Source organism: Chionomys nivalis, chromosome 2 (assembly GCF_950005125.1).
Source record: "Chionomys nivalis chromosome 2, mChiNiv1.1, whole genome shotgun sequence".
NCBI classification, from domain to species: Eukaryota; Metazoa; Chordata; class Mammalia; order Rodentia; family Cricetidae; genus Chionomys; species Chionomys nivalis.
Genome location: NC_080087.1, coordinates 83151300 through 83177031, shown reverse-complemented (window position 1 = coordinate 83177031; position 25732 = coordinate 83151300). Strand labels below are relative to the sequence as shown.

Sequence of the window (25732 nt, the reverse complement as noted above, 5' to 3'; positions counted from 1 at the left end):
TAAACTTGTCCTGGTCCTCCAGTTCCTATGTCCTGGTCCTGTGATGTCCCTGAGTGCTGTGATGTCCAAGTATGTGGCACTTGGCACTGGGGATCAAACTCAGGACTTCCTGCATGCGTGGTAAGCACTCTAACAACTGAGCTACACCCCACACCAGGTAAAGGTTTGTTTGCTTTTTGTTTTTGAGGGACACGGGTTGTTGCTTGTTGCTGGGGTGGGCTTTGAACTATCCCAGTCCTGTTCTGACTGCTGGGAATACAAGCTTGTGCAACCAAGCCTACCTTGTTTACAATAACAAGAACACTATTTTATTTTTCTTAAATCATTTTTTTGAGACAGGATTTTCTCTGTAGCTTTGAAGCCTGTCCTGGAACTCGCTCTGTAGACCAGGCTGGCCTGGAATTTACAGAGATCTACCTGTCTCTGCCTTCTGAGTGCTGAGATTAAAGGCGTGCACCACTTTTATTTGTGTGAATGTCTCTGTACATGCGGGATAAGTACCTGGCTGGAGTGTGGAGGTCCGACAACGTCAGGAAGTCGGTTCTCTCTTTCCACCAAGTGTGCACCAGGATTAGAACTCAGGTTTGGTGGCAGGTGCTGGCCCAAGAGCATTATTTATTTGTTTGTTTGTTTGCTTTTGGCATTTCGAGATAGGGTTTCTCTGGCTGTCCTGAACTCACTCCGTAGACCAGGCTGGCCTAGAACTCAGAGATCTACCTGCCTCTGCTTCCCCAGTGCTGGAATTACTAAAGGCATGCACCACCATCTCCCTACTAAAAGTATGATTTTCAGTGATAATGTGATCATTCTAATAATCTTGGTGGTGGGGCTGGAGAGATGGCTCAGAGGTTAAGAGCATTGCCTGCTCTTCCAAAGGTCCTGAGTTCAATTCCCAGCAACCACATGGTGGCTCATACAACCATCTGTATGGAGGTCTGGTGCCCTCTTCTGGCCTGCAGGCATACACACAAACAGAATATTGTATACATAATAAATAAATAAATAAATAAATATTTAAAAAAATAATCTTGGTGGTGGTCTTCTACTCCTGTCAGTCCTGTCCCATTCATTCAACTTATACGACCCCTCTTCTCAGAAGCCCTCCATGGTTCTGTGGTGGTGGTTCTTGTGTCTCCTCTGCCCACGCCCCTTTAGGTCTGTTCATCCTATCTTAGGTTCTGATCTTCACTCTACGATCTCTGTATAATTGTATTTGTCCTCCTGTACAGAGTCCAGGGAAACCTGCTGTTTTAGGGACCTGTCACCTTTTCCAGGCAGTCCCCTGCCTGGCTGGCCGTCGTGCTGAATAGGAAACCTGTGTGATCCGGTCCTTATGCAATGGTTTTCACCTACCCCCGCTCACTCAATCCTTGGATTTCCCCATCGCATTCCTGATCACTCTTCCCTCTGCTTCCGCATCACTAGTCCGGGCTGCTCCTATCTGACGACATACAGGCCAGTCTGGTGTGGTCACTTCTGAGTTCGGGACATTTGGTCATGGTTCAATGAGCTTTGAATTTAGGCAGGATAAATCCCTAACCCCTAAGGAAGGCGAAAGCAAGGCGGGCAGAAAACCTATTTTCCCCAAAAATATGTGTCACTTGCCCTAGTCCCAGCGCAAGAGCGAGCGAAGGCACAATGGGCTCGTGGACAAAACCCACGCCCCGCAGCACCGCTCCTCCAGCTAGGCCCGGTTGGGGCGGGGCCAAGACTAGCCACGCCCCTTCCAGGAGCCGGGGGGCGGTCCCAGGTAAAGGAGGGAGAGAGCGGAGGCGCAGGTGCCCGCCCTCCGCGCCTGCGCCGAGTCCGCTCGGCCCCGCCCCGCCAGGTGCGCTCCACCCCCGGCCTGGGCTCCACGGTCCCTAACTTCTCAGCGTCCGCCATTCTCAGTAGCGACCCCCGGGCGCCTGGTTGTGTGGAGCCCTAAGTCGGGGGGAGAGTCGCCGAGTGTCGCGGGGCGTCCAGGGGCGTGTTGGGAGCCGACTAAGGCGTTGTACGCGCCAAAATCCCGGAAAAGGGAGCTTCCTGGGAGCCGGGCGCCTCGCAGTCTGCCCCCCCCCACCCCTGCGGGCGCAGCCGCACCTGAGCTCGCGGGCCTCCAGAGCGCGTGCGCGGCCGAGGGCTTCCCGCACCTGCTGGTGAGAATCCCCTAAACGGTCGGTGGCTCGAGGCCTGGCGCGCGGCGCGGACAGCAGGTCATGGCGCAGCTGTGTGGGCAGCGGCGGGGCCGGGCGCTCCTCGCCCTCTTAGCTTCGCTGCTCCTCTCCGGGGCCGAGGCGGCCGGCAGAGACCTGGACTTTCACGGTGAGGGCCTGTCGGGGATCCCGGAGGAGGGGGTGGAGGAGATCGCGGCTGCGCGGGATCAAGCGGGGACCTGGCGCCAAGGAATCGCAGGCTCCTGGGGGACGGGGACGGTGTGCGGGGGGAGCAGCCAGACCTGCGGGTCTCGGAGGGGTGGAAAGGCTGGGGACAGGTCGGAGCGAACAGCGAGCACGGAGGTGTAAGGGTAACGCAAAGTGTCCCTTGGGAAGGGGTATTGATCCAGGAAGGCCATCCAGAAAGGCGATCCAGAAAGGCGTGGCACTGGTCTCTCCTGGGGCAGGAAGTGGATGAGAAGCTCAACGAAGCGGAAATTCGAGGGCCAAAGAAAGTCCACGGGGCGGGGGGGAGGGGGGGAGACGACAACTAGACCTCAGAGAGTGGGGTTTGTTTGGCTGACCTGTTGGCGGCTTTGGGTACAGGGAAGCCTCTCCCAGGACACCTGTTGTAAGGGTGTAGGGCAACAGCCTTCCGAGTGATGTCCGAAGAAAAGAAGCAGTGACAGAAGGGAGGAGCTTTGCCAAGGTGCCAGCCAGGGCAGGAGCACCCGGTTGGTACGAGAGTGTTGATATTGGCATTCAGCAGCTGGGGTTGGCCTCTTCGAGTGTTAGTGCTTTAACTGCGTCAGACAAGCATAGCCAGCTTTGAAAGGATCTCTGTTGGAATAATTCATTGATTCAGTAAACTCGTTGAGGGCCGGCAGAGTGTTGGTGAGGAGGCAGTGCTAGCCCTTGTGATACGAGTTGATTCAGACAACAGATTAATTCACAGAGCTTGGATTCCAGTGGGAGAGACCGCGAGCAAACCCTGAAATGCTGAGTACTTGCCAAAGATTAAATGACCGAGCGGCAATTACAGACCGGTGGGAACAGGTGATAGAAGGCGAGGGGCATCTAGCTAGGAAGGTGTCTGCGTCCTAACTGGAAGAATGAGGAGGTGGCAACTGTACCAACACCTTGGGACCAATGTCCTATGGGAGTAGTGGAAAACAAAAACCTTGGCTGGGTGATGGTGGCACTCGCCTTTAATCCCAGTACTCAGGAGGCAGAGACAGACGGGTCTCTGTGAGTTTGAGACCAACCTGGTCTACGAGAGCTAGTTCCAGGACAGGCTCCAAAGCTACAGAGAAATCCTGTCTCAAAAAACTAAGAAAGAAAAAAGAAAGAAAGGAAAAGGAAAAAACCTTGGTCCAGAGTAAACTTGGCTGTGATCAAAGACTGTCCCTAAGGCTGGATCAGAAGTGAGGAAGAGGAAGAGCGAGGGAGAAGTGGACAGCAATCATGTGGCCCAAGGTCTTCTGGTCAACATATCGAATAAAAGAGAAAGCAGGAAGTGTGGCAGTCTGGCTATTCCTTGTGGTACCTTCTGAGGAATGGTTTATTTCTGTGTCGAGAACTGGAAAAAAAAAGTTGGGAATGACTAGGGCCAGCGTGGAGAGTCAGAGCTCTAGATGCAGAGTCTGGACACAGCTGCTGATCAGGCCTTTTCGAATGAAGGCATTACTGTCTTCTTGTACCTGTAGGTGCCTGGCCCAAGATTACATCTGGTTATGGTTATACACCTTGTCTATATTTCTGCATGTCCTCTAAGCCTGGAGCCAGCCTGAGGTGGTGGTGCCTCCACAGGCCTTCGGAAGGTTACAGTGTGGTAACTGATGAGGCCGTGTCCTGCTGAATGGTCCTTTCCTGTTCCCATTGGCCTGACTGCCGCAGCTGGCTAGACCTGCTGACCTTTCTGAAGTACGACTGTGTGGCCGGGTGAACTACTGCCCTCACTTATCTCAAGTGCTGTTTGTTTGAAAGCTTTCAACAGCTTGATCTGAGGCAGCAGGCAGTTCTGATTGTGTGTGGGGGGGTGGGAGGTCCCTTCTGTTTGCTTTGTTTTTTCTCAGCAAGCAAAATCCTGTACTCAGGTGAGGGGTTTCTCTGGCATATTGAGACAAAGGGGAGTGGAGGGACGTGGACAGGAGTGATTATAAAAGGCTGTTCATAGAATTTTATCTACGCTGAGGGACAGTGGACAGGTGGTCGGTAGGGCAAACAGGTTGTCAAGAGTTGAGGTTCTGGAAGGAAAGACCTAGAAAGCTAGTTGGAATAGGTGTTAAAACTGAGGTTCTGAAGAAACATATGTTAGCATTAGAGAGTGGTGTGGAGGACTGGGTCCTTGGAGGACAGACAGGACAAGGCTCCTTTGTGTGGCTGGAAATCCCCTACAAGTCAGAACCACCTGAGACAGTGAGCCCCAGGGAAGGATTATGGAGAAGGGAGGACCTGGGTCAGCAGATGGCACCGCCTTCTACTCTGATGACAGATATTTTTTGCCACAAGAGGTTTGGGAGCGTGGAGAGAGAATGGTCTGGAAGCAGGGCTAGATTCTGATTAGAGAACAGTATCCTGAAGGCTCAAAGGGGGGTGGAGCGACGGCTTGGTGTTCTTGTAGAGGATCAGTTGAGTTCCCAGTAACCACATGACGGTCAGCCATTCATAACCCCAGCTCTGATGCCCTCTTTTGATTTCCTCAGGCTTCAGGCGTGCACGTGGTGCATAGATATGCATGCAGGCAAAATGCTGATACATATAAAATACTTTTTAAATTAAATTTATTCTGTTTGTCTTGAATTTGGGGTTCTCCATGTATTCCTGACTGTCTGTCTGAACTCACTCTGTAGACCAGGCTGACCAAGAACTCAGATCTACCTACTTCTGCTGGGATTAAAAGTATGCACCACCACAATCAACTGGGTTCAGGAAAGAGACTAGGAAATGAAAGGGTACAGGAGTTGGATGGAGGTAGGGACTGAGCAGGCTGTTGAGGGCTGTGCGTGGAGATCGTGGAGATCAGTGTATGGGCATGATTGACGTTCTCTGATCTGCCCTTGCAAAAGTTGGTGACTTAGACGGGCAGGAGGAAGCCGATTCTGCATCTGGTGTTTCTGTCCAGCATTCAGGAGCAGTCTCAGTCTGCCATGGAGACAGAGGAGGCCTTCACAACCAAAGATCATTGTATGATTTCTAATGTTAACATCTTTACTTGGGGGCATTGCCTGTAAGTATGATGGTCTGATAGGACCTGAGCCAAATACAGGCCTGTGTTTCCAATAGCACCCATGGGCCAAAGCCAGGAACCTTTGTGAAATAGGACACTTCCAGGTCTGATAGCTTCTTCCCTTCAGTTACCTGACTGCTCTGTATGCCTTGGGGTGTGGCTGCATCTCAGGACTGCACTCTCTTTAGTAAAGGAAGTAGTTACCCCTGAGGGTTATTGAGGAGCATGCTACTTCCAAAAAAAGGAGAAGCCGCTTTACCAAATGCTTTCTTCCTTAGGCCTTAGTTAATAATGCTGATACTTAATGGGCCCTGAATTTTTTTTTTTTTTTTTTTTTTTTTTTTTTTTTTTTTTTGGTTTTTCGAGACAAGGTTTCTCTGTGGTTTTGGAGCCTGTCCTGGAACTAGCTCTTGTAGACCAGGCTGGTCTCGAACTCACAAAGATCCGCCTGCCTCTGCCTCCCGAGTGCTGGGATTAAAGGCGTGCGCCACCACCGCCCGGCAATTTTTTTTTTTTTTAAAGGGCGGTTTAACTATGGTCTCACCTATGCCAGGCAAGCACTTTGTGTAGTTTTTATATTTCTGTTTGTTATTTTGAAGCTGTGTCTTATATGGCCTAGGTTGGCCTCGCATACATAGCTGAGGTGACCTTGAACTGATGTTCTGCCTCAGCTTTTCAAGTGTTGGGATTATAACTATGTGTCGTTATGCCTGGCTGCTTTTTTATTTGAGGCAGACTCCAAGTTGCCTGGGTTGGCCCTGAATTATTCTGTAGCCAAAGTGAACCTTGCGCTTGGAATCTTTTACCTCAGCCTCCTGAATAGCTGGGATTACAAACTTGTGCCACCTACCTTTACTGAAGTAATATAATTTTGATCATTCTTACAAGGTCAGATAACAGTTTTCCCAAGTTGGAAATTCCTTTTAGAGCCATCACTTATGTTCAGTTCTTGTTGCCAGTAACTGTTAGCTGCAACTCGGGCATCAGCTGTTAATGGTTGTTTGATCTGGCTTCTTTGTTGATGGTTCTTGGGAATTTCCATTGGAGCTGAGCCCAGCAATGTTCATTCCAAAGCCTCCGCTGACTTTCAAGCAAGCATTGGTTTCCATTAGCCTCCTGGGTTAGTTATGGCTTCCAGCACCTAAACTGCAAGGCATGCTTTCCACCAGGCCCTGGAGCATGCCATTAGTCCCTGGTTCTTTCCTTTCCTTGCTTACATGTATGGTTCTGACCCTGATGCTCAGCATACCAGCTTAGGAGCTGAAGAGCATCTGGACTTGGTATCAGCTGGACACATTGAAGAGGTGGTTGTCCTGCCAGTGGACGAGGCTCTTTGAAACACTTATTAATTTAACCAACATATACTTGCTAAGTACCAACTAAATGCCAGACACCAGTGTAGCTTTTCAAATAGAACACTGACCAAAACAGACTAGGAGACAGCTGAGTCAGTAAAGAGCTTGCTGTCCCCAGCACGCATGTAAGAAGCCAGGTATTGTAGCGTCAACCTGTGGTCCGAGCACTGGCAAAGCAGCCAGACTAGGTGAGTTAGTGAGAGACTCTGTCTCAGGATATAAGGTGGAAGAGCTGAGCGTGGTGATCTATACTTCTAATCCCTACACTGGGAAGCAGAAGCAGCTGGATCTCTGAGCTTAAGGCCAGCCTCACCTACACACGCAGTTCCTGGCAGATCAGAGCTAGATAGTCTTCCCCCCCCCAAAAAAAAAAATTGAAGGCAGTTAAGGAGCTCATCTGCTTGAGCTCTGGCTGCTACACACAAGCGTAATGCACACACAGAAACTTAGGTATGTGCTTCATCGAGGAAAGAGATGATTTATTTCCGTGCAAGTTTTTCTGTTGGGATATGGATGAAAGTAAAGGGCAGAATTCCTAGTCCGTCTCAATGATGAATATGAAGTAACAGTGTGGGTATGAGTGGTTGTTTACATTGGACTATCGTTTATGAAATGTAAACCTTTACAGCTAAATAGATCTAAAAGGTCAAAATCTCATATCCACAACACCAAAATTTTATAGCCCTTGTAATTTAAGTTGAATTTGTCATTATAAATGTCCTTTTCTCATAACTACTGAGGGATTATTTTAAAACTTCTGAATTACTCCTAATTATGGCACATTCCTGACACCAAGACCCTGGGGAGATGAGTAGTTAGTAGGGTTTGTACTGGAAATAGAAGCTAACTAAAAATAAGCAGCTTTATATTTTATGGTAAGGCAAGGAGCCAGGTGCCATGGCACACGCCTTTACTCTCAGCACTTAGGAGGCAGAGGCAGGTAACTCTGAGACCTGGAGGCCTGCTTGCTCTGCCAAGGCTACATAGAAAAAAGAATGAGTATAAAGTACGTGTCAACCTCAGAACTTCAGGATTAAAACACTGTTTTCGGGAGACTGAGGCAAGAGGATCAAACAAAACAGCACAAGGCCAGGCATGGTAAAGGCACATCAGTTCAAGAAGGTTATCCTCGACTACATGGAGTACCAGGCTAGCCTGATATACGCTGAGTCTCAATAGACAATAATGTCTTTAGCAAAACAACCCTAAGCATCGTCTTGTCCAGTATCTCTTGTTTTCCTGAAAACTGTTGAAAGTCTTTTTACCTAGCCAGTGTGGTGATACAGACCTGTGCTCTGTCTCAGGAAACAGAGGCAGAAGGGTCAGACAGAGGTCACACAACCACTACAGAAAATGTTTTCTGTTTTTTTTTTTTTTTTTTTTTTTTTTTAAGGGAAAAGCACACCAGGTGTCCAGACAGTAGCTGAAGTCTAGGTTTCTTCTGCAGCTCCCCGCTCTCTGCCTCCTGACTCCTTAGCTGCACTCCAGTTCCAAAGTGTCCTGGTGCAGAGGAGGGACCAGGCCACTGGAGACATTGCTGTTGTCACATAAGAAATCCAAGGGGACAGTGGTGCTACCTATGGCCTTGTCCTGTTTGACCTGAGGCTGTTTTGCCTTATCTTTCCCTGTCAGCGGCTGCTCTTCATTCTCATTTCTGCAGTGTCAATGTGGTTAGTCCTGTCTTCACAGAGTGACTACTCCTTATTTATTTATTACCAAATAGCAGGAGTCCTGCCTTGGCCCCCGAGTGTTCCAAACTCTCACTGCTGCACCTGGCTTATTTTAAGCATTTATAACTAAATCCTTGAACCTGAGTTCTCCATGCTGTATCAGGAGAGCCTCGCTTTGCTTTGCTTTGCTGCAGTGAATGAGCAAGGCAGCAGGATGCATCTTGAGGGTCTATGAAGAGGAAGCTAACTGACTTTCTACTTTGTCAAGATAGCCTCGAGATTAATGGTGTGGGGCTGGGGGGTGGGTGCAGCTCAGTTTGTAGGGTGCTTGCCTCAAATGCTTGAAGCCCTGGTTCCATCATCCTTAATGCCTATAAACCAGCTCTGTGGCGCTCTAGTCTGTAATTCCAGCACTCTGGGCAGTGAGGGTGGGAGAGCAGAAAGAACTGACGGTTATCCTCTACTACACAGCAGTTGACCTCAAGGCTAGCCTGCATTACATGAGACCTAGTCTCAAATCAAGGAATGAAAGATTAATGGTGTTCCACAGCTAGAAACTAAGTCTGAAGGAAAGTCACAGGCCAGTGCTTGCAAATAAACTTGCCAAGAAACACTGATACCTACTAGGTCCAAAACCAGTGTCAGTCACACAGACAGGCCCTACTAGTGACATTTACAGTGTCCACAGCAACACAGAGGACGGGGCGCTTTCATAGGCAGGCCTCTGTTTTATACTTAGAGCTTTTAAAACCTGGGGTTGGGTTTTGGTCTCACGTTTCACCGTGTTGCCCGTGCTGGCTTTGAACTAGTAAGGTGAAGCAGCTCTTTTGCCTCGGCCGCGTCATTGCAGTCTAGGCTCATGCTGCTGTCTGGCCAGGCTTCAGCCAGAGAAGGTGGACTTGTTCTCCAGGCCTGATGGTGCAGGGCTGTAACCCCAGCTACCAGGCAGACAGAGGCAGAAGAATCGAAAGCTCTAAAGCTTTGGCTGCAGAGTAGCTTGAGGCCAATCTGGACAGCTTCACGAGGCCTTTCCTCAAATAGAGCCTAATAAGAGCTGGGGTGTGACTCAGTGGTGGAGCCCTTGCCTGACAAGTATGAGGCCTGCATTCAATGTAAGTGCTGCTTTAGAAGTTCGTTCTTCCATTAGACTTAAACTTTTACGTTTTTATCTAGTGTATTTGGATGGGTGTTTTGCCTGCATGCAGGTCTGTGCAGGTGTGTGCTGTTGAGGCTAGCAGGTGGTATCTGATCCTCTGGAACTGGAGTTACAGATGGTTATGAGCTATCATGTGGGTACTGAGAATCAGAATTTGGTCCTAGGGAAAAGCAACCAGTGCTCTTGACCACTGAGCTCTCTCTCCAGCCCCTCATTAAATTTTTGAAATTTTTTTGGATGTGGGTGTGCCTGTGCTCACATTTGCATGCATGCCAGGAGACAACCTGTAGGAGTCAGTACCTTTCTTCCAACATGGTTCTCAGTCTCTAGTCGTCAGGCTTGGTGGTAAGTACCCTCACCCACAGAATCATCTCACAGCCACCCGCGGCAAGGTTAGTGAAGCTGCCAGGAAGCTCGCCATGATGAGTGTGCTACTAGTACTTTACCAGAGCACCTTCCTTCCCAACTCCAGGTATTCTGCAATCCGGATTACGTACTTCTGCTGATGATTCCTACCGTGTCACTCCCTTTGGCCATTTCCTTTGTACCTCATATGGCTTATAATAAGCCCTTTGAATTTGGGGTGTGATTATAATAATTTTCCTTGTATAGGGCTTCCCCCTGTCCCACCCACTATCCATGTAAGTCTTAGGGCATTGGCCTAATTGCGATGAGGGCAAGCACTGGTGGGCCCAACTTATGGGGATAATTCACACTCCCCCCCCCCCCAGGACAGTCTTTAAGAGCATCCTTGCTGGGAATGGTGGCTTTGATGTGTGATTCCAGCACTCAGGAGGCTAAGGTAGAAGGATGTCAAGTTTGACACAAGCCAGGGAGAGACTATCTCAGCAAGTCAAAGAAAAACAGGGAGAAAAACTCCTTTTCATTCTGACAAGCATCTAGATTCACATAGTAAGTTGAATGTTCATCTTCCATTTAGTATCTGTTCCCCAAACACTTGTTTTACAGTTGCTCCTAATACTCAGGGAGCTCTGCTCTGCCATGAAGCCACCTTACCCCTAAATAACCTCTTCTGTGGGCTGGGATTTGAACCCCTGCACACGCTAAACAGGAACTCTGTTCTATGACTACACTACATCCCAGCAAGTATTTCTCAGATAAGGTCTCTGCTCTCTAGTGTGGAGGAGTGCTGAGAGCTGAGTGTGGACAGTAGGACCGCAGCTGGTGTAAATTAGTGGAGCGTGAGGAAATGAGAGAGGGGTGTGTGTGTGTGTGCACTGTCTCATTGTATCTGTGCTTGGTTTTTAGCCACTATTTCTAGCTCATAAATCAATCTCTCTCTTTTCGAGATAGGATTTCTCTGTAGCTTTGGAGCCTGCCTGGAAACTAGCTCTTGTAGACCAGGTTGGCCTCGAACTCACAGAGAGCTGCCTTCTCTGTCTCCCGAGTGCTGGGACTAAAGGCGTGTGCCACCACCACCTGGCTTCATAAGTTAATTTCTTTCTTTTCTTGTTTTGTTTTTTGAGACAGGGTTTCTCTTAGCCCTGGCTGTCCTGGAACTCACTCTGTAGACCAGGCTGGCCTCAAACTCATAAATCTGCCTGCCCCTGCCTCCTAAATGCTGAGACTAAAAGCATGCGCTATCACTACCACCACTGCCTGGCTTATAAATGAATTTCTAACAAAAAGATTTAAGAAAGCAAAAAGCCGCACACCTTTTATCCCAGCACTTGGGGAGGCAGAGGCAGATGGATCTCTGTGAGTTCCAGGAAAGCCAGGGCTACACAGAAGCCCAGAAAAACAGAACAAAGCAAAAGTAATGCCTTCAGAAGATGAGACCACCAGAGGCTTTTGGTGCAGATGACAGGCCCCTGTGTGCAGGGTCTCAGTAGCTGGGAGTCTCCACACCTCCATCTGATATGTGAACCTAGGACTGCTCATAAAATTGAGAGCTGGGGGTGAAGCTTGCCTAGTGTACAGAAAAACCTGGATTGTATTTCCAGTACTGCAAAATAAGTGAGAGAAGTGTGAGGAAGAGCTGTGTCCCTTACCCTTGCCCTCTCCCCTCCCCTCTTCTTCCCTTTCTCCTTCCTGCCCTTCTTTCCTTCCTTTGTTGTTCTCTATGTAGCCCTGGCTGACCGGGAACTCTGCCTCCTGAGCACTGGAATTAAAGGTGTACAGCACTGTGCCCCTTTTATTCATGGTATCGTATGTTTCTAAATTAGAAAGGGAAAGTTTAAATCATAATAATATTTGAGTGTGGTGATGAACATCCCCTAATCCCAGCACTCAGGAGGCAGAGGCAGGCGGATCTCTGAATTTGAGGTCAGCCTGGTCTATGTAGTTCCAGGCCAGCCAGGGCTACATTTGTTAAACTCTAACTTAAAATATTCTGCCGTCCATTCCTGTCTTGAACATTTTTCTACCCTGGCGCACACATGTCTGCTTTTAACAGCTCAGAGTATTCCCTTCTCTGGGTGTCTTGGTTGTTTTACTGGCACAAACAGATGTGTTAGTGGAACTTTTCAGCTGCTGTAATGTGTGAGCATGAGCTCTCTGTGGGTGTGGGAACAGCTGGCCCTGCTCTGTGTAGTCTCTTTTCCTTCTCTCTCATCTCCCCTCCACTTTCCTTCCTTGTTCCTCTTCCTTTTTTACTCCTACTTTCTTTTTTAGACAGGGTCGGTCTCTATAGCCCTGGCTGGGCTGGAACTCACAGAGATCCGCTTGCTTCTGCCTCCTGAGTGCTGGGGTTAAAACTGCGCCATCTGTCTGTTTTTCCTACGTGTGTGGCTTGTGGGCTTCACACCACCTGAAGATCTTCATAGCTCACAATCTGATTCCCTTTGGTCCTTACCCTTAAGAGTTCTAGGTGGCTTTAATGAGAAGAGCAGAGGTGCTTTCTATACTGCCTAGGCTTTTTGGCAGAGGATAAACTGAGGAATGTGTGTGGTGAGGGATGTGAACCTTCAAAGTCTGAACTCTGGGTTCTCACTTCTCAAGTTGTATGTCGTGGTGGTGAATAGCAGTCTCTAAACACTCTGCAAAGGGGGAAGTGGCAGGTGTTATCTTTTTTCATTTTTATTCATTATCATATTTATGTGTGTATGATGGTGTACATGTTGGTTGCTTCCTTCCACTGTGGGATCTAGGGGTCAAACTCGGGTCCTTAGCTTTAAAGGCCAGTGCCCACTGAACACGTCACCAGTCTTCCCAGCTCTAAATTGCACCTTGTAAAAATGCCAGCCTCCACCCCCAATTGCTGTGTTTACAGGTGTGTGCCTCCACACCCAGCAGTTTGTTTTTAAATAGTTGAATGAAATCCAGGGAACACTGTCGAGATTTAGAAATGATATGAAATTAGGTTTTGATGTACATGAACAACATCGGTGTAGCACAGCCACCTGCTTATGCATCGTCTCTGACCGACCGCTTCTGTGTGTTGGGATGGAATTACCAGAGACCGTGGAATCCACAAAGCCTGTGGTAAAGGCAGATTTCCACATGCCCAAATTTTCGTTACCAGTTTTACTTGGTAATCTGAGTGTCCACAGTAGGGTTCTGGGGTTGGAGAGCAGGCCCAGCTGCTGGCTCAGCTGCTGAGATGGCTGTACGAGTTAACTGGTGCCTGAGGAGTTGCTGATGTTGTCTGGCCTTTCGGCATTCCCCATTTGGCTAATATTAATATGCACAGCAGAGCATGTGACTTGTACTGCCACCTCATCCCTGTGATAACCTGTGGTACAGTTTACATGAATGAGCAATAGAGGGAACTGCAGAAAAAGCAGTGTAGCCGGGAGAAAGTAGTCACCCTGGAAGTGAAGTTCCACACTGGTGGAAGAACTGGCCATGTTGACACTGCCCCCATTAGAGGCTGGTGCCACACCTCAGAGCTTGCAAAGGCTTCCCAGAACTAGGATGGTGGTGCTACTTGTACTTCTGTGGGGCCCCAGGGGGAGTGAAGGCAGCAGATGTGTTTGTAGAGTAAAGCAAACGCAGAGTGCGAGCTTTTATTTTTTTTAGATACAGTTTCGCTGTGTATCCCTGGCGGTTTTGAAATTCACTGTGCAGTCGAGGCTGGCCTGGAACTCAACAGAGATTCCCCCTGCCTTTGACTTCCGAGTGCTGGGTACTAGGTCCGAGGACTAAGAGTGTGCACTACCATGCCCGTCCTCAAATCAGGCCTGAACACTGCAGGAGAAAAGGCTAAAACGTTAGAAGTGGTTCTAGATCCAGAAGAGCTGACCGAAGGTCCTGTCCGTGTGATAAGAATACCAGGAGCTCTGTTGTGGGGGAAGAAATGCACTTGAGTTCTCAGTATTGAACAAGATGTAGCTGGTGGTGCCAGCACAGCTTTGGGAGACAGAAGCAGGGTAAGCTCTGAGTCCAGGTCAGCCTGTACTGCATAGCAAGGCCAGGATCAACAATGGGCTGCTCGGAAGACCCTATCTCACACAAAATGGAACATGCTACGTAAATATCTGTTTGTACATCTGTAACCAAATTATTTGTTTTGATAGTTTGTTTTATTTTGAGACAGGTTCTCTCTGTGTAACACAGATTAACTTCCTGTCTTCTAAATTATGGGATTACAATTATGGCACTTTAACAGACATTAAAGATCACAGGTATATGATTACTTTTCATGACCCCACACCAACCCAAGGCAGTTATTCCCTGTGTTTTTTGCCAGTGAACCCTAACAAGAAATGTATATTCATCTTTGCTCTGAGCAGAACAGAGCTCCAGAAGGTTGGGGCTTTCTGGCTGTCTATAGAGCTGGGCAGATCTTGCACTTCAGTTTAAAGTGCCCTTCGATTCTCATATTATGGAGTGTAGTCGTGCACACCTGTAATCTGTCCATTGGCTGAGAGTCTGTTTTGAAAATTTCTGTTTGTTTTGAGAAAAAGCTTAACTGGGTAGGAACTGTCAAAATGGGGTCAAATAGTAGAATCCTAAGAAATTAATTATTTTGTGTTTTAAATTTGAGCTGGGTGATGGTGGCTCATACCTTTAATCCCAGCACTCGGGAGGCAGCCTGGGCTACTGTGTGAGATGGTGCCTTGAAAAAGAACTGGGAATAGTGATGAATCCCAGCATTGTGGGAGGGGAAGGCAGCAAGGGGATCATCACTCTTCCAAGCCATTCACAGCTACATAGAGCAAGTTCAAGACCAACTTTGGTTACATAAAACCCTGTTTCATTAAAAAAAAAAAAAAAAAAAAAAAAAAGCCCACCAAGATCTAGATAGTTGTTACTTCATTGGGAAAGAACAGATGGGAAGATGAGAAGGGGTTGGGATCATACCTCTGGTAGAGTGCTAGCCTGCCACATATGAGGCCCCAGGTTCAGTCTCCAGAGCCACAGAGTGAGAAAGCTTAGAAGTGATGCACCGGTGTTAGTCTTGTCTGTACTGCTCAGCTTATTTGGTATATTCCGAAAGTAACTTCCATTGCAGTAAGCACAGCTGCTTATTTGTAAAAATATTAGGTCTGTCTTTTGAAGCCTGTAAACCACAATGAACTTTGTGTCCTTGTTAAAAAGTGACAGCAGGTGGTGCTTGGTGGCTCTCAGTTCTTAGGAGTCTGTGAGTTCAAGACATAGAGTTCCAGGAAGGTAGGGACCTACACAGAGACCCTGTCTCAAAAAAAAGTAACAAGGGATCTTCCCATTTGACAGAGTAGACCGAAGCCATGGGCAGATAGTCTTGGATAAAACTAGTGACCTGAAAACCACAGAAACTAGTTTCCTTTTGACAACATTCCCAGACACCAGTCTGTAATTTTACAGCAGCTGATGTTCTAAATGCCTGCCAAATTAGGGTTTGTTTCCTTCAGCTCCTTCCTGGTTTTCATGGGGAGAAGGGTTAGGAGGTATAAAAGACAGACAGACAGGGTCTTACTCTGTTCTTCTGGTTGGTCTGGAACTCAGTTTCAGTAGACCAAACTAGGCTCCATTCTGAGGTGATCCTTGCCTCTTGCTTCCTAAACCCTGGAATTAGGAATGGATAACCACCACATCTGCCCAGCCTTCCTGGTTTTCATACCGGATTTGGAAGCAATAGAAATAATTTTGTGGGCTGGAGAAATGACTCAGTAGTTAAGAGCACTGGCTGTTCTTCCAGAGGTCCTGAGTTCAATTCCCAGCACCCACATGTTCACAACCATCTATAATGGGATCTGATTTCCTCTTCTGGTGTCCCTGAAGACAGTTCACTCATACACAATAAATAAATAAATAAATTTTAAAAAAGAAAAGGAAGAATTTTGTATTCTAGGTTGGATATGCCTGTAATCTCAGCATTTGGGAAGCTGAGACTAACTTAGGCTACTTGTCAAGACCCTGTTCTAAAGACATTTGTGCCTTGGCATGTGTGAGTGTGCCAGTAACATGAAGCCACAGTGTAGCTCGTGGGTAGAGTGCTTGTCTAGGCCCTGGGATTTTCCTCAGTACTGAAAAGAGAGCAACAAATAGAACAGGAGGCACGCCTTTCACGATTACCTGCAGATACTCAGACAGTCGTGGTCTCTCTGCTGGCCTGACACTGGCTGTGTAGACCAGGCTGGCCTTAAATTCAAGAGGTCTGCCTCCCTCTGCCTTCTGAGTACTGGAACGAAAGGTGTGCGCCACCACACACAACTATATCATTTTTTAGCCTTTTCGTTGGTTTAAGAATCAAAGCCTTATTAAGAAATAGCTTGCTGAAGTTATGTCAGCCACATCCTGTGAGCCTTGGCTAGCACTCGTGGTATGTCACTGTCGGTGACCCTGTAGCTGAGAGCAGAGGCGTCTGATGCAGGGATTTGCCCTGTGAGCCCTCAGATTGTGATAAAGGGCCAGAGGAATGTTGACTTCCAAGTAGCTCTGTTTTGTTTTCCCGCTGCCTGTTGATATCTGTTCAGCTTTTCTCTCCACTGCCCTGAGGAGCCCTTGTCTGCACCTGGGCTCTGAGCAGATCTGTGTGAATTTAGATCTCCTCTGAGCTTCATTGCCCTTGTTTGGAAGCAAAGGGTGTTATTTGTGATCCTGTTTCATTGTGAAGATTACTTTTGTTTTTAATTTCTAGTTAGTGTGTATTTGTGCACATGCACCATCTCAGAAGTATGCCATAGCACTTGAGGTCAAGGAGTAGGTTCTTCTTCCCCCATGTTGTAGGTACCAGCAATTGAACAAAGTTGGCTGCAAGTGCTGAACCATCTTGCCAGTGTTCTTGTTTTTGGGGTTTTGTTGTTTCCAGTCTCCTGTGGCCATGCTAACCTTGAATTCACTGTGTTGCTGAGTGAAATTAGCTTTAATTTCCTGATCTTCCTGCCTCTACCTCTCATGAGTTGGGATTATAGGTGTGCACCAGCACACTGTACCTAAAACTACATAAAGCAACGACACAATCACAGTTGGTGGCTAACAGTACTCTCAGCTCAGCCAGACATTTGTAGCACCGGGTCCCTCCTGTTTTCAGCATGGGATTCTGACGGGGTCCTGTGGGTCCTTGTCATTTTGTATTATTGTTAGCAGTGTTGCCTCCCCCACCTGGCAGTGTGTAGGTTGGGCCAGATTGAAACTGTGTTTACTCTGGGCATTGTTGATCCATCCTGTGTTTTGTTACCTTTGGCATGCTGTCAAAAGCACCTGTTGCAGGTGTATACCAGCTGGGTTTTTTTTTTTTTTTCTTTTCTTACTGAGATAGCCTTGGGCCTTGGACTTACCAGGCAAGTGTGTTACCACTAAGTGAGGTCACCAGCTCTTCCTTTATTTGTTAAATTTTGAGACAGGATCTTACTAAATTCCTCAGGTTGGCATTAAATTTTCCATTCCTCTGGCCCTTGTTGCAAGTGGCTAGGCTTACAGACCCCTGCCGTGAGTTTTTTTTTTTTTTTTTTTTTTTTCGAGACAGGGTTTCTCTGTGGTTTTGGAGCCTGTCCTGGAACTAGCTCTTGTAGACCAGGCTGGTCTCGAACTCACAGAGACCCGCCTGCCTCTGCCTCCCGAGTGCTGGGATTAAAGGCGTGCGCCACCACCGCCCGGCCCTGCCGTGAGTTTTGCTGGGGAGATGGTTCAAGTCACAGCATGAGGCCCAGCACCCACATGAAAGCCAGTGCCTGAGGAGACTGGGAATGGAGTACCACTGCATCCAGCCTTGTGCAGCAACTGCTTTTACCCACTGAGCCATCTCACTAGCCTCGGAATTGTCCTTTTTTGCTAGTTAGTTGAGATTTATTGGCATGTATGGGAGTTGCTGAAGGGGAAGTTTTTGTTTTGCACAGTAGCAATATGTTGTGTCTGTAGATTGTTCTGAGAACATCTGGTTCCGTGCCCATCATAACAGTTTGAGAGATGCAGCGGAAACACAAGTCTTCTCTCTGCATTTTCCAAGATTCTCTCCAGCGGTGGAATAAACTTGACATGAACAAACTGGAGAGAAACAAGGACAGCCTGTGAGCATGTACTCTGGGACAGTTGAGCTTGAGAGCTGTCACCTGGGTGTTGATCAGATTGGCCTCTGATCGGAGTGGGGAGGACAGTGTGCCACTGCAGAGGAAGACATGGGATCTGTGAATGGGTTCTGGTGGCTTTCCATTCTCCAGCGATTCCTATGCCTTGTTCGTGGCCCCTTGACCAGCCTCTAGCAGTGACTGCAAATGTCACTGTCAATACTGTGCTTGACATCTTCCCCTTTGATTGGAGTGGGGGCAAACCTTAGCACTCCCTAGAACCCAGTTCCATGAGCTGGGTTGTCCTTTAGAGATGAGAAACTAGAGCTAGCAAGCTTGTCTCTGAGCTTCTTGGATTTGAGTGTGGATGTTTGTATACTGATTGCCTTTGAGGGAGGGTATATGGAATCTAGAGCCTGGATTTAGGATCCAGCAAGTGCTCTGCTGAGCCACGCCCTTACCTCTGCAACTCTGTTAGGAAAGGAGTCAAGGACAGAAGCCACCTGCCGCTACAGCTGTGTCAGGTACTTTGTTACCAGGCTTCCTGCTTCTTTCCATATTAGGAAGATGGCATCAGCACAGGCTTTGGAACCAGGTCAAGAGGAACTGACAGGCCCAGAACACTTTGCTTCTCCTTTTTAGTATCTTGAAGACCCCTGGACTTCCTCCTATAGATTATGTGTGTGTCCTTTGACGCAAGGATTGCCCCCATCAACCCATATGGGTTCTGCTTTGTTTCAGAGTCTTGTGGAGTTTCGAAGGTAGTGGGGAAATGCCGGGCTTCCATCCCCAGGTGGTGGTACAATGTCACTGATGGGTCCTGCCAGCTATTTGTGTATGGAGGCTGTGAAGGAAATGGCAATAACTACCAGAGCAAGGAGGAATGTCTTGCGAAGTGTGCTGGTGTCACTGGTAAGACTGGAGTTTGGTGAATTTGATGCTTAGAGTTCATTATTGGGATGTGGTTATCTTCTGTCTGCTGGGTCTTCACTCAGCCCAGAACCTGGGATGGAGTGGAATTCAAAAGCAAAAGCAGGCTCAATGTGTGGTCCTGTGGCCCTACTGATTTTACAGCAGGCACTACTTCTTACCATAAAGAGTCAAGCTACCACCCGACCTCCCGATCCACTCCTACAGGCCCTTGTTCTCGGGCACAAGGGCTCTTTTTCTACCTCTAAAACAAGTGACCCGAAAAGCTCACAAAGCCATGTTAGAAGTTAACACTGTGGGTGTGTTCCCTGAGATCCGTCCTCCTCTCAGCCGTTACTTAGGCTCTAGGCCCTTACAGTTCAAATAAAACCCGAAGGCCCAGCAGAGAGCTCTCCCTGCTGCTCCCAGGTCTCGGCTTGAGCTGCCTACAAAGATTTTGTGCAGCCTTTCTTAGCGTGCAGGTTTGCCTGGTGACTCGAAGCTGTGATGGTTTTGTGTTGAGCCCCAGTGCTCACAGCCAGCCTCCTCAAGCAGTGATGTTTGTGATTTCTGTCTCCTCACTTGCTGACTTCTCTTGCTTTGAACTATGCATTCAGGAATCAGATCGGCATCTTGAGGTCGGGTGGAGGTCTCAGCGGTAGCCTTGGGCAGTGACCTCAGGTCTGCTGCACTGGGTGAAGTGCACAAGCCTGAGCCTGAAGAAGGGCAGTTTGCTTGTCCGGGGAATTTAGAGGGATGGGGGACAGGAACTGACTTCGGTCTTTTGACATATAGTTCTACTGTGTCGTCCAAGCAAGTCTTAAACTCCTGATCTTGCCGATTCTGCCTCTTAAGTGCTTTAGTTTATAGGTACTGGCCACCACGCCTAGCTAGAGTGTGATTTTAGATGGTGCAGGCCAGTTCGTCACCTTTTTGGTGGTAGCTGGTTCATCTGGAAACTGAGTGAAAAAAATGTCATTTCTGTGGTTTCCTCTCCCGTGTGGAAGGGGAAGAGTTGGGGAATGTTGTTTGCTCCCTTTTGATGTTCTGTGATCCTCTTAGAAAGAGAGTTGAGGGGCTGGAGAGATGGCTCAGTGGTTAAGAGCACTGACTGCTCTTCCAGAGGTCCTGAGTTCAATTCCCAGCAACCACATGGTGGCTCACAGCCATCTCTACTGAGACCTGGCGCCCCCTTCTGGCTTGCGGGCACACATGGAAGGAATGTTGTACACATAATAAATAAATATTTAAAAAAAAAAAAGAAAGAGTTGAAGTGAGCATGGGCAGGGAACAGTGGGCATAAGGCACTCACTGTCTCCCTGGACACGGTCCAGAACCTGACCCCGGATGTAAGGGTCCGCACAGTTCTTGGTGGGCATTTGGTTGTATGTCTCTTGGTGCTGAGAAGGACTCTGTAAGGCAAGCCGAAAACCGCCAAAACCACTAGTCCCTGGAGTTCTTTGCCAGTTTTATTGAGGGTGTGTGCCAATTTATTAACTTGTAATGGGAACTAGAACCTCCCAGGGGACCAGACTGTCCCTGTGCCTGCTTTCAGTCTACAGAGGCAAGCCTTCTAGCAAATTGCCAGAAAGTGGCCTGATGAGGGGCACAGGTAGGAGGCAGATAGAGGGGAGCTGGGTTATGAGGTGACTGCTGGATGACAGCAGGCCAGGCCGGTCCCAGGCATCTCCACTACTATCTCAATATGTACTGGAGACAAACTTACATCTAATGCAAGCACAGTATTACCCAAAATTGAGAGGCTGAGGCAGGTGGCTCCAGGAGTTAAGAGACCAGCCTGGGCAATATAGCAAGGTCTTCTGTCAAAAAAAAAAAAAAATGTAGAGGCAATTCTCTCTGAGAAAAGCACACCCACTCATGGGTATATCTTACCCTTTCCCTAAGCATGTCCATGAATCTCTCTTTGCTTAAGATCTGTGTTCACATGGGGACAGTGAAATGGCTCAGTGGGTAAAGGCCTGAAGACCTGGGTTAGATCCAGGGACCAACATGCCAACATGGTGGAAGGAGAGAACTGACTCCTGAAAGTTGTCCTCTGACCTCCACATGTGCACCATGACACACACATGCATAATGCATACAAAGTCATTCCTAAAGTATCACTAAAAAGAGGACTTTAAAGATCTATGTTAAAAATGTCATAACTCGGCCGGGCGGTGGTGGCGCACGCCTTTAATCCCAGCACTTGGGAGGCAGAGGCAGGCGGATCTCTGTGAGTTCGAGACCAGCCTGGTCTACAGAGCTAGTTCCAGGACAGGCTCCAAAACCACAGAGAAACCCTGTCTCGAAAAACCAAAAAAAATAAAAAAATAAAAAAATAAAAGTGTCATAACTCCAACTCTACTTTGAGAAAGAGAACGTGGGTTCAACAATTTAAGTGGCCCTGGGAGCCCTGACCACGTAAAGTCCTTCTGCTTCAGTGTGTGCTGACTCCTCAGGCAGTTCCGAGTCCTCATTGCTAAGTAGCCAGAGCTTGTGGCCCTCACTCCCCAGGGGCCCACAGAAAGGAGAAATGAGGATTGGTTGTGGCACATAGGACCTACTTGAAAGTTCTTTTCTTTCCTGGTCTTTGTCCCCTCACAGAGAACACCATTGATGGTATGACCAGGAACAGAAATGGAGCTGACTCTTCCGTCCTGAGTGGTAGGTTCATAAAGACCCAGGTGGATGAAGACCGCCCAGATGGTAACTGTGAAGGGTCACCTGTAACTGGGAATTGTAATGTGCTTCCGCCTCTGCCTCAGTGTACCAGCACTGTGTACTTGGGCCACAACAAGAGGGCACTGCCTCCCCTCTAAGCAGCTGTCTGCTGTGCTGTGTCCTCTGCTCCCCGTTGGGGTTGCTGTCCCCCTTCCTCTGCTAGAAGTCCTTTGTCCTCAGCATCCCACCCTTCTCTCTTCTGCTGTCCTTCATCTAGAGCTTTGTGTTAGTTTGCTTTGTAGAGCTGGCAGTAGCCACCCGGCTCCTCTTTTATGCTTAAGGGACTCTGCGGCAAGAGCCTGGGTGAGTGGTCCCTATTAGTGATTGTACCGTTGGGGTTAGGCCTCAGCCAGGGGCTCAGCAGGGCCTGCAAGACCTGCCGTTCCACAGGGCCGGGGGCGGACTGTATACCCCTGATGGGGACAAAATTCCCCAGCCCCCAGTGGACAGTCCCCTGCACCACAGTCTGGGCTCTGGCCCTCCATGTCTGACACCAGAGCGCATGTGGGAGTTTGGTGGCTGCTGGGACTCCTGACTTACAGGGAGCCGGGGTTAGGCTAGAACACTTCCCAGTTGTTCCAGGCCCATGTTGGCTACCTTAGGACCCTGCATGGTAACTCTTACCTTTCAGCCTTTCTCTTAAGGAAATTTCCCCAGAAAGTGAACAGAGCTATTTTCTTGATCACTTCAGGAACATGGCTAGTTCCCATAGTAACCACTGAAGTGGCAGGAGTCCCACCTATCTCTAGTGTTCCTTCAGTGTGTCCTGTGCTCCCGAAGACACCAGGAACAAGGGATATGTCCCTCCCTCTAATGGTGACACTGCCTATGATCCCTCCCTGGGCCCTTTACAGTCAGCCCTGTTAGGCCAATTGTCCTGTGTCCCTCCTAACCGGACTTTTCTGTTGCAGCTCCCAGAAAGCAGGATTCTGAGAACCTCTCTGGCGAGATCTTCAACTTTGAAGGTATAACTTAAAGAATTGTGTATTTATGTGGTTGGCATTGAGACTAGAAGAAACTTGCTAAGCAGGGCTGCCACACTTGCCAGGTGGCTGTAATATAAAGCTAGAAGTGGGATGACAGGTGGCAGGCAGGAATCAATACGCTGGCAGAGTGAAGGCAGCGGGCTGTGCGCTTCTAGGGTTAACCTGCACCGTGACTCTAACTAACCACAGCTGAGGCTGTGGATAGGCGCTGCGCCCTGTGCGTAATTTCCACGTTAAAGTGGAGGTCCCAGGACAGAGGAGGGGACGACCCAGTACATGTAAGGTACCTGGGGCTGTGTGGACTATAGACAGTATGGTCATGATTGTCTACAAGGTCCCTGAAAATGAAACCAGTTCCCCACCCCCAGTGTATACAACTGAAATTCACGCACGCACGCACGCACATGCGTGCACATTCACCAGAAAGAGAAAATGTAAATTGGTATCTACGGGCTAGAATGACTGTGTCTGATCCACAGGCATTTCACCACACAGATGGCATGCTCGGTCTGCTGACCATCTAGGCATTCTAAGCTTGACTTCGCTCCTCTTGGCCCAGTTGATTTGTCTTCCTAAGGCTCCCTTGCTCTTGCTTCCAGAATATTGTGTCCCGAAGGCTGTCACTGGGCCTTGCCGTGCAGCCTTTCCTCGCTGGTACTATAATGTTGAGAAGAATTCCTGTGAAAGCTTCATCTATGGCGGGTGCCGGGGCAACAAGAACAGCTACCTCTCCCAGGAGTCGTGCATGCAGCGCTGCTCTGGCAAGTCTTCCAACCCCATTCCTGGACCTCGGGCCCTTGATAGGCCCTTTCCCTGTCCCTCTCCCCAAAACGAGGACTCTGAAAATGTCTAGGCCTTAGAGCCTTCAGAGCTTCTGGGGAGAGCCCTAGTGTTCAGGAGGCTGAAGGGACCCATTTTGGTCCCAGCTCTAAGCATGGACTGACCTCAGCATTTTGTGTTCTCTTTAGGCAAACAGATGTACCCTGTTCTGACCTCTGGAACAAAAGGTAAGAGACCTCTTATCCTTCTCTCCCTGCCACTGGCCTTCCTGGACGTACTGGGCTCTGCCCAGCTGTGTTTTCTGCCTTGTTTATAATGTGTTCCTCACTGGAATATCCTTGTGGCAGAGTTCTGTATCTACATGAAAGTGGCTAAGCAGCTTGGAATTTGTGGGCATTTGTCCTAGAGTAAACACTACACAAGTGGAGGCTGAGCCTGAATCCCTGGGTTGCCTGTTTGGGCCACAGGGAGTGTCTGGCAGACAGGCCTATCCTTTGGAGTCCACACACAGCCTGAGGGTAACTGCAGGTTTGGAGGGGACTTAAGGGCCCTGGGGCATGAAGAGGTGATCAGGGTTGTCAGGAAGCAGTCTAGCCTGGGGAGGAAACCCTGTACCTCCCACTTCTGTTTCTGAGGATGTGTATAGCAGTGCTGGACCTGCCAAACTGGTTTGGCCTCTTTCTTGATCTTTTTCCCTGTTAAGGAGCCAAGACCTGGCCTACAAGTCTGCCTTGTTCTGGAAGTAGAATCTGGTTCTCAGGGCTAGGCTGGAAAGGTGCCCAGGTCTTAAAGCCTGGTTGTGGGTAGAGTTAGGCAGGGGATTGCCCCAAGAAGGTAGGTAGGTCCTCTAGCCAATGCAGGAGGGGAGCCAGGTAAATGTCACAGGAAGTCACATGCCTGAGATGGAACCCCACCTAGAAAGGAAGCATCTTAACTGACCAGTGAGGCAGCCGCAGTTAGGAGCCCTGGGGTCCCTCCCAGCACTGATGGGTACACCCTCACCAGTCAAGATTCACCTGCAGGGGATCATCTGTTGCCTTTCAGGGGTTCAAGGCCAGACTCAGCTATATAGGAAATTCAAAGACCACTTGAGACCTTGTCTCAGATAACCAAAATAGGGCTGGTGAGATAAGTCAGCAGGCAGGGGCACTTGCCTCCAAACCTAACAGCACCCACATGATGGTGGCTCACAACCATTTGCCACACTAGTTAAGGGAATCCAGTGCTCTCTTTTGACTTCTCAGGCACTTGGTGCCTAGACATACGTGTAGGCAAAATACACATACATAAACATAAAATTATAACGTACAAAGCCATTCTATACATGTGGCATTGCAGGGGACCACCTGCCAGATCTCTCCAGATTCCCAGGTTGAGGACGGTATCTGGTCCTCTTCTGAGTCCACTTGGGCTACTGTACACTCTAGGTTACCCTCATGGCCCTCTCTGTCCATGTTCCTACTCGCCTTACCTGTCCGCTCTTGTTCCTAGCGGTGGTCCTGGTGGGGCTGTTCCTGATGGCCCTGATCCTCCTCCTGGGAGCCTCTGTGGTCTGCCTGATCCGTATGGCACGCAAGAAGCAGGAACGTGCTCTCCGTACTGTCTGGAGCACTGGGGATGACAAGGAACAGCTGGTGAAGAACACCTATGTCTTGTAAAGGCCCCGACTCTGGGAGAACAGACATGCCTTTGGAAATTAGAGCAACTGCTTGAATCTGTGATATCATTAGGAAATTTTGTCTTTGTTTCCCCATGGCAGGGAGGGCAGGGAGGCATTTCTCAGTCCTGTGGCTACTTAGATCCCCTGACTTCTGACCTCTCAGTAAGCTCCCTCTGCCTCTCCACCCATTACCTTCTTTAGCATCACTAATAGTTCTGTTCTGGTAGCTTTCTTTGTTTTTTGATTTATGTGGTTTTTTTTTTAAGTAGATTAAGTTTTTTTTAAAATTGGGATTCTGAAAGAAAAAATATATGTTTAATAAAATGGGCCTTTTAAAATAAAATTTACTATGTAGTTTCTTTTTTTGTGTGACTGCTACGACCAGATTCTATCTGGGGACTTGATGTGCCATCTGCCGACAGGCCTTTGCTCCCGTTTGGTTTTAGAGACAGAGTATGTTTTTCTTGTTTATACCATACGGGGTCCTGTGTGTCCCACGCTGACCCTACGCTGTTATGTAGCTGAGATGATGTGAGCTTGCTGCCAGCTCCTAAGTGCCAACATTACGGGTATGTGTCCTTACACCTAGACTATTCAGTACTGGGGATGGAACCCAGGAGTTCCTCAGTGATGGGCAAGACCTTTACCGACAGAGCTGCATCCCAAGCTCCTCAAAAAAAAATTTTTAAGATTTATTTTCACCAGGCAGTGGTGGTATACACCTTTTATCCCACCACTCAG

General features: G+C 48.5%; 1 protein-coding gene across 2 annotated transcripts; it reads left to right on the top strand.

The window, feature by feature from the left end:
- Positions 1-1788: 1788 nt before the first annotated feature.
- On the top strand, positions 1789-25328 carry Spint2 (serine peptidase inhibitor, Kunitz type 2). 2 transcript variants are annotated; one of them, XM_057761773.1, is made up of 7 exons: positions 1789-2304; positions 18677-18847; positions 21449-21508; positions 22477-22530; positions 23151-23312; positions 23520-23558; positions 24823-25328. In XM_057761773.1, the coding sequence occupies exons 1-7, from the start codon at positions 2199-2201 to the stop codon at positions 24987-24989; spliced, it is 759 nt and encodes a 252-aa protein (XP_057617756.1). In that variant the 5' UTR covers positions 1789-2198; the 3' UTR covers positions 24990-25328. The 2 variants fall into 2 exon arrangements, with proteins under 2 accessions (XP_057617756.1, XP_057617757.1); XM_057761774.1 differs by lacking the exon at positions 18677-18847 and having other exon boundaries at positions 1795-2304.
- Positions 25329-25732: the final 404 nt, after the last annotated feature.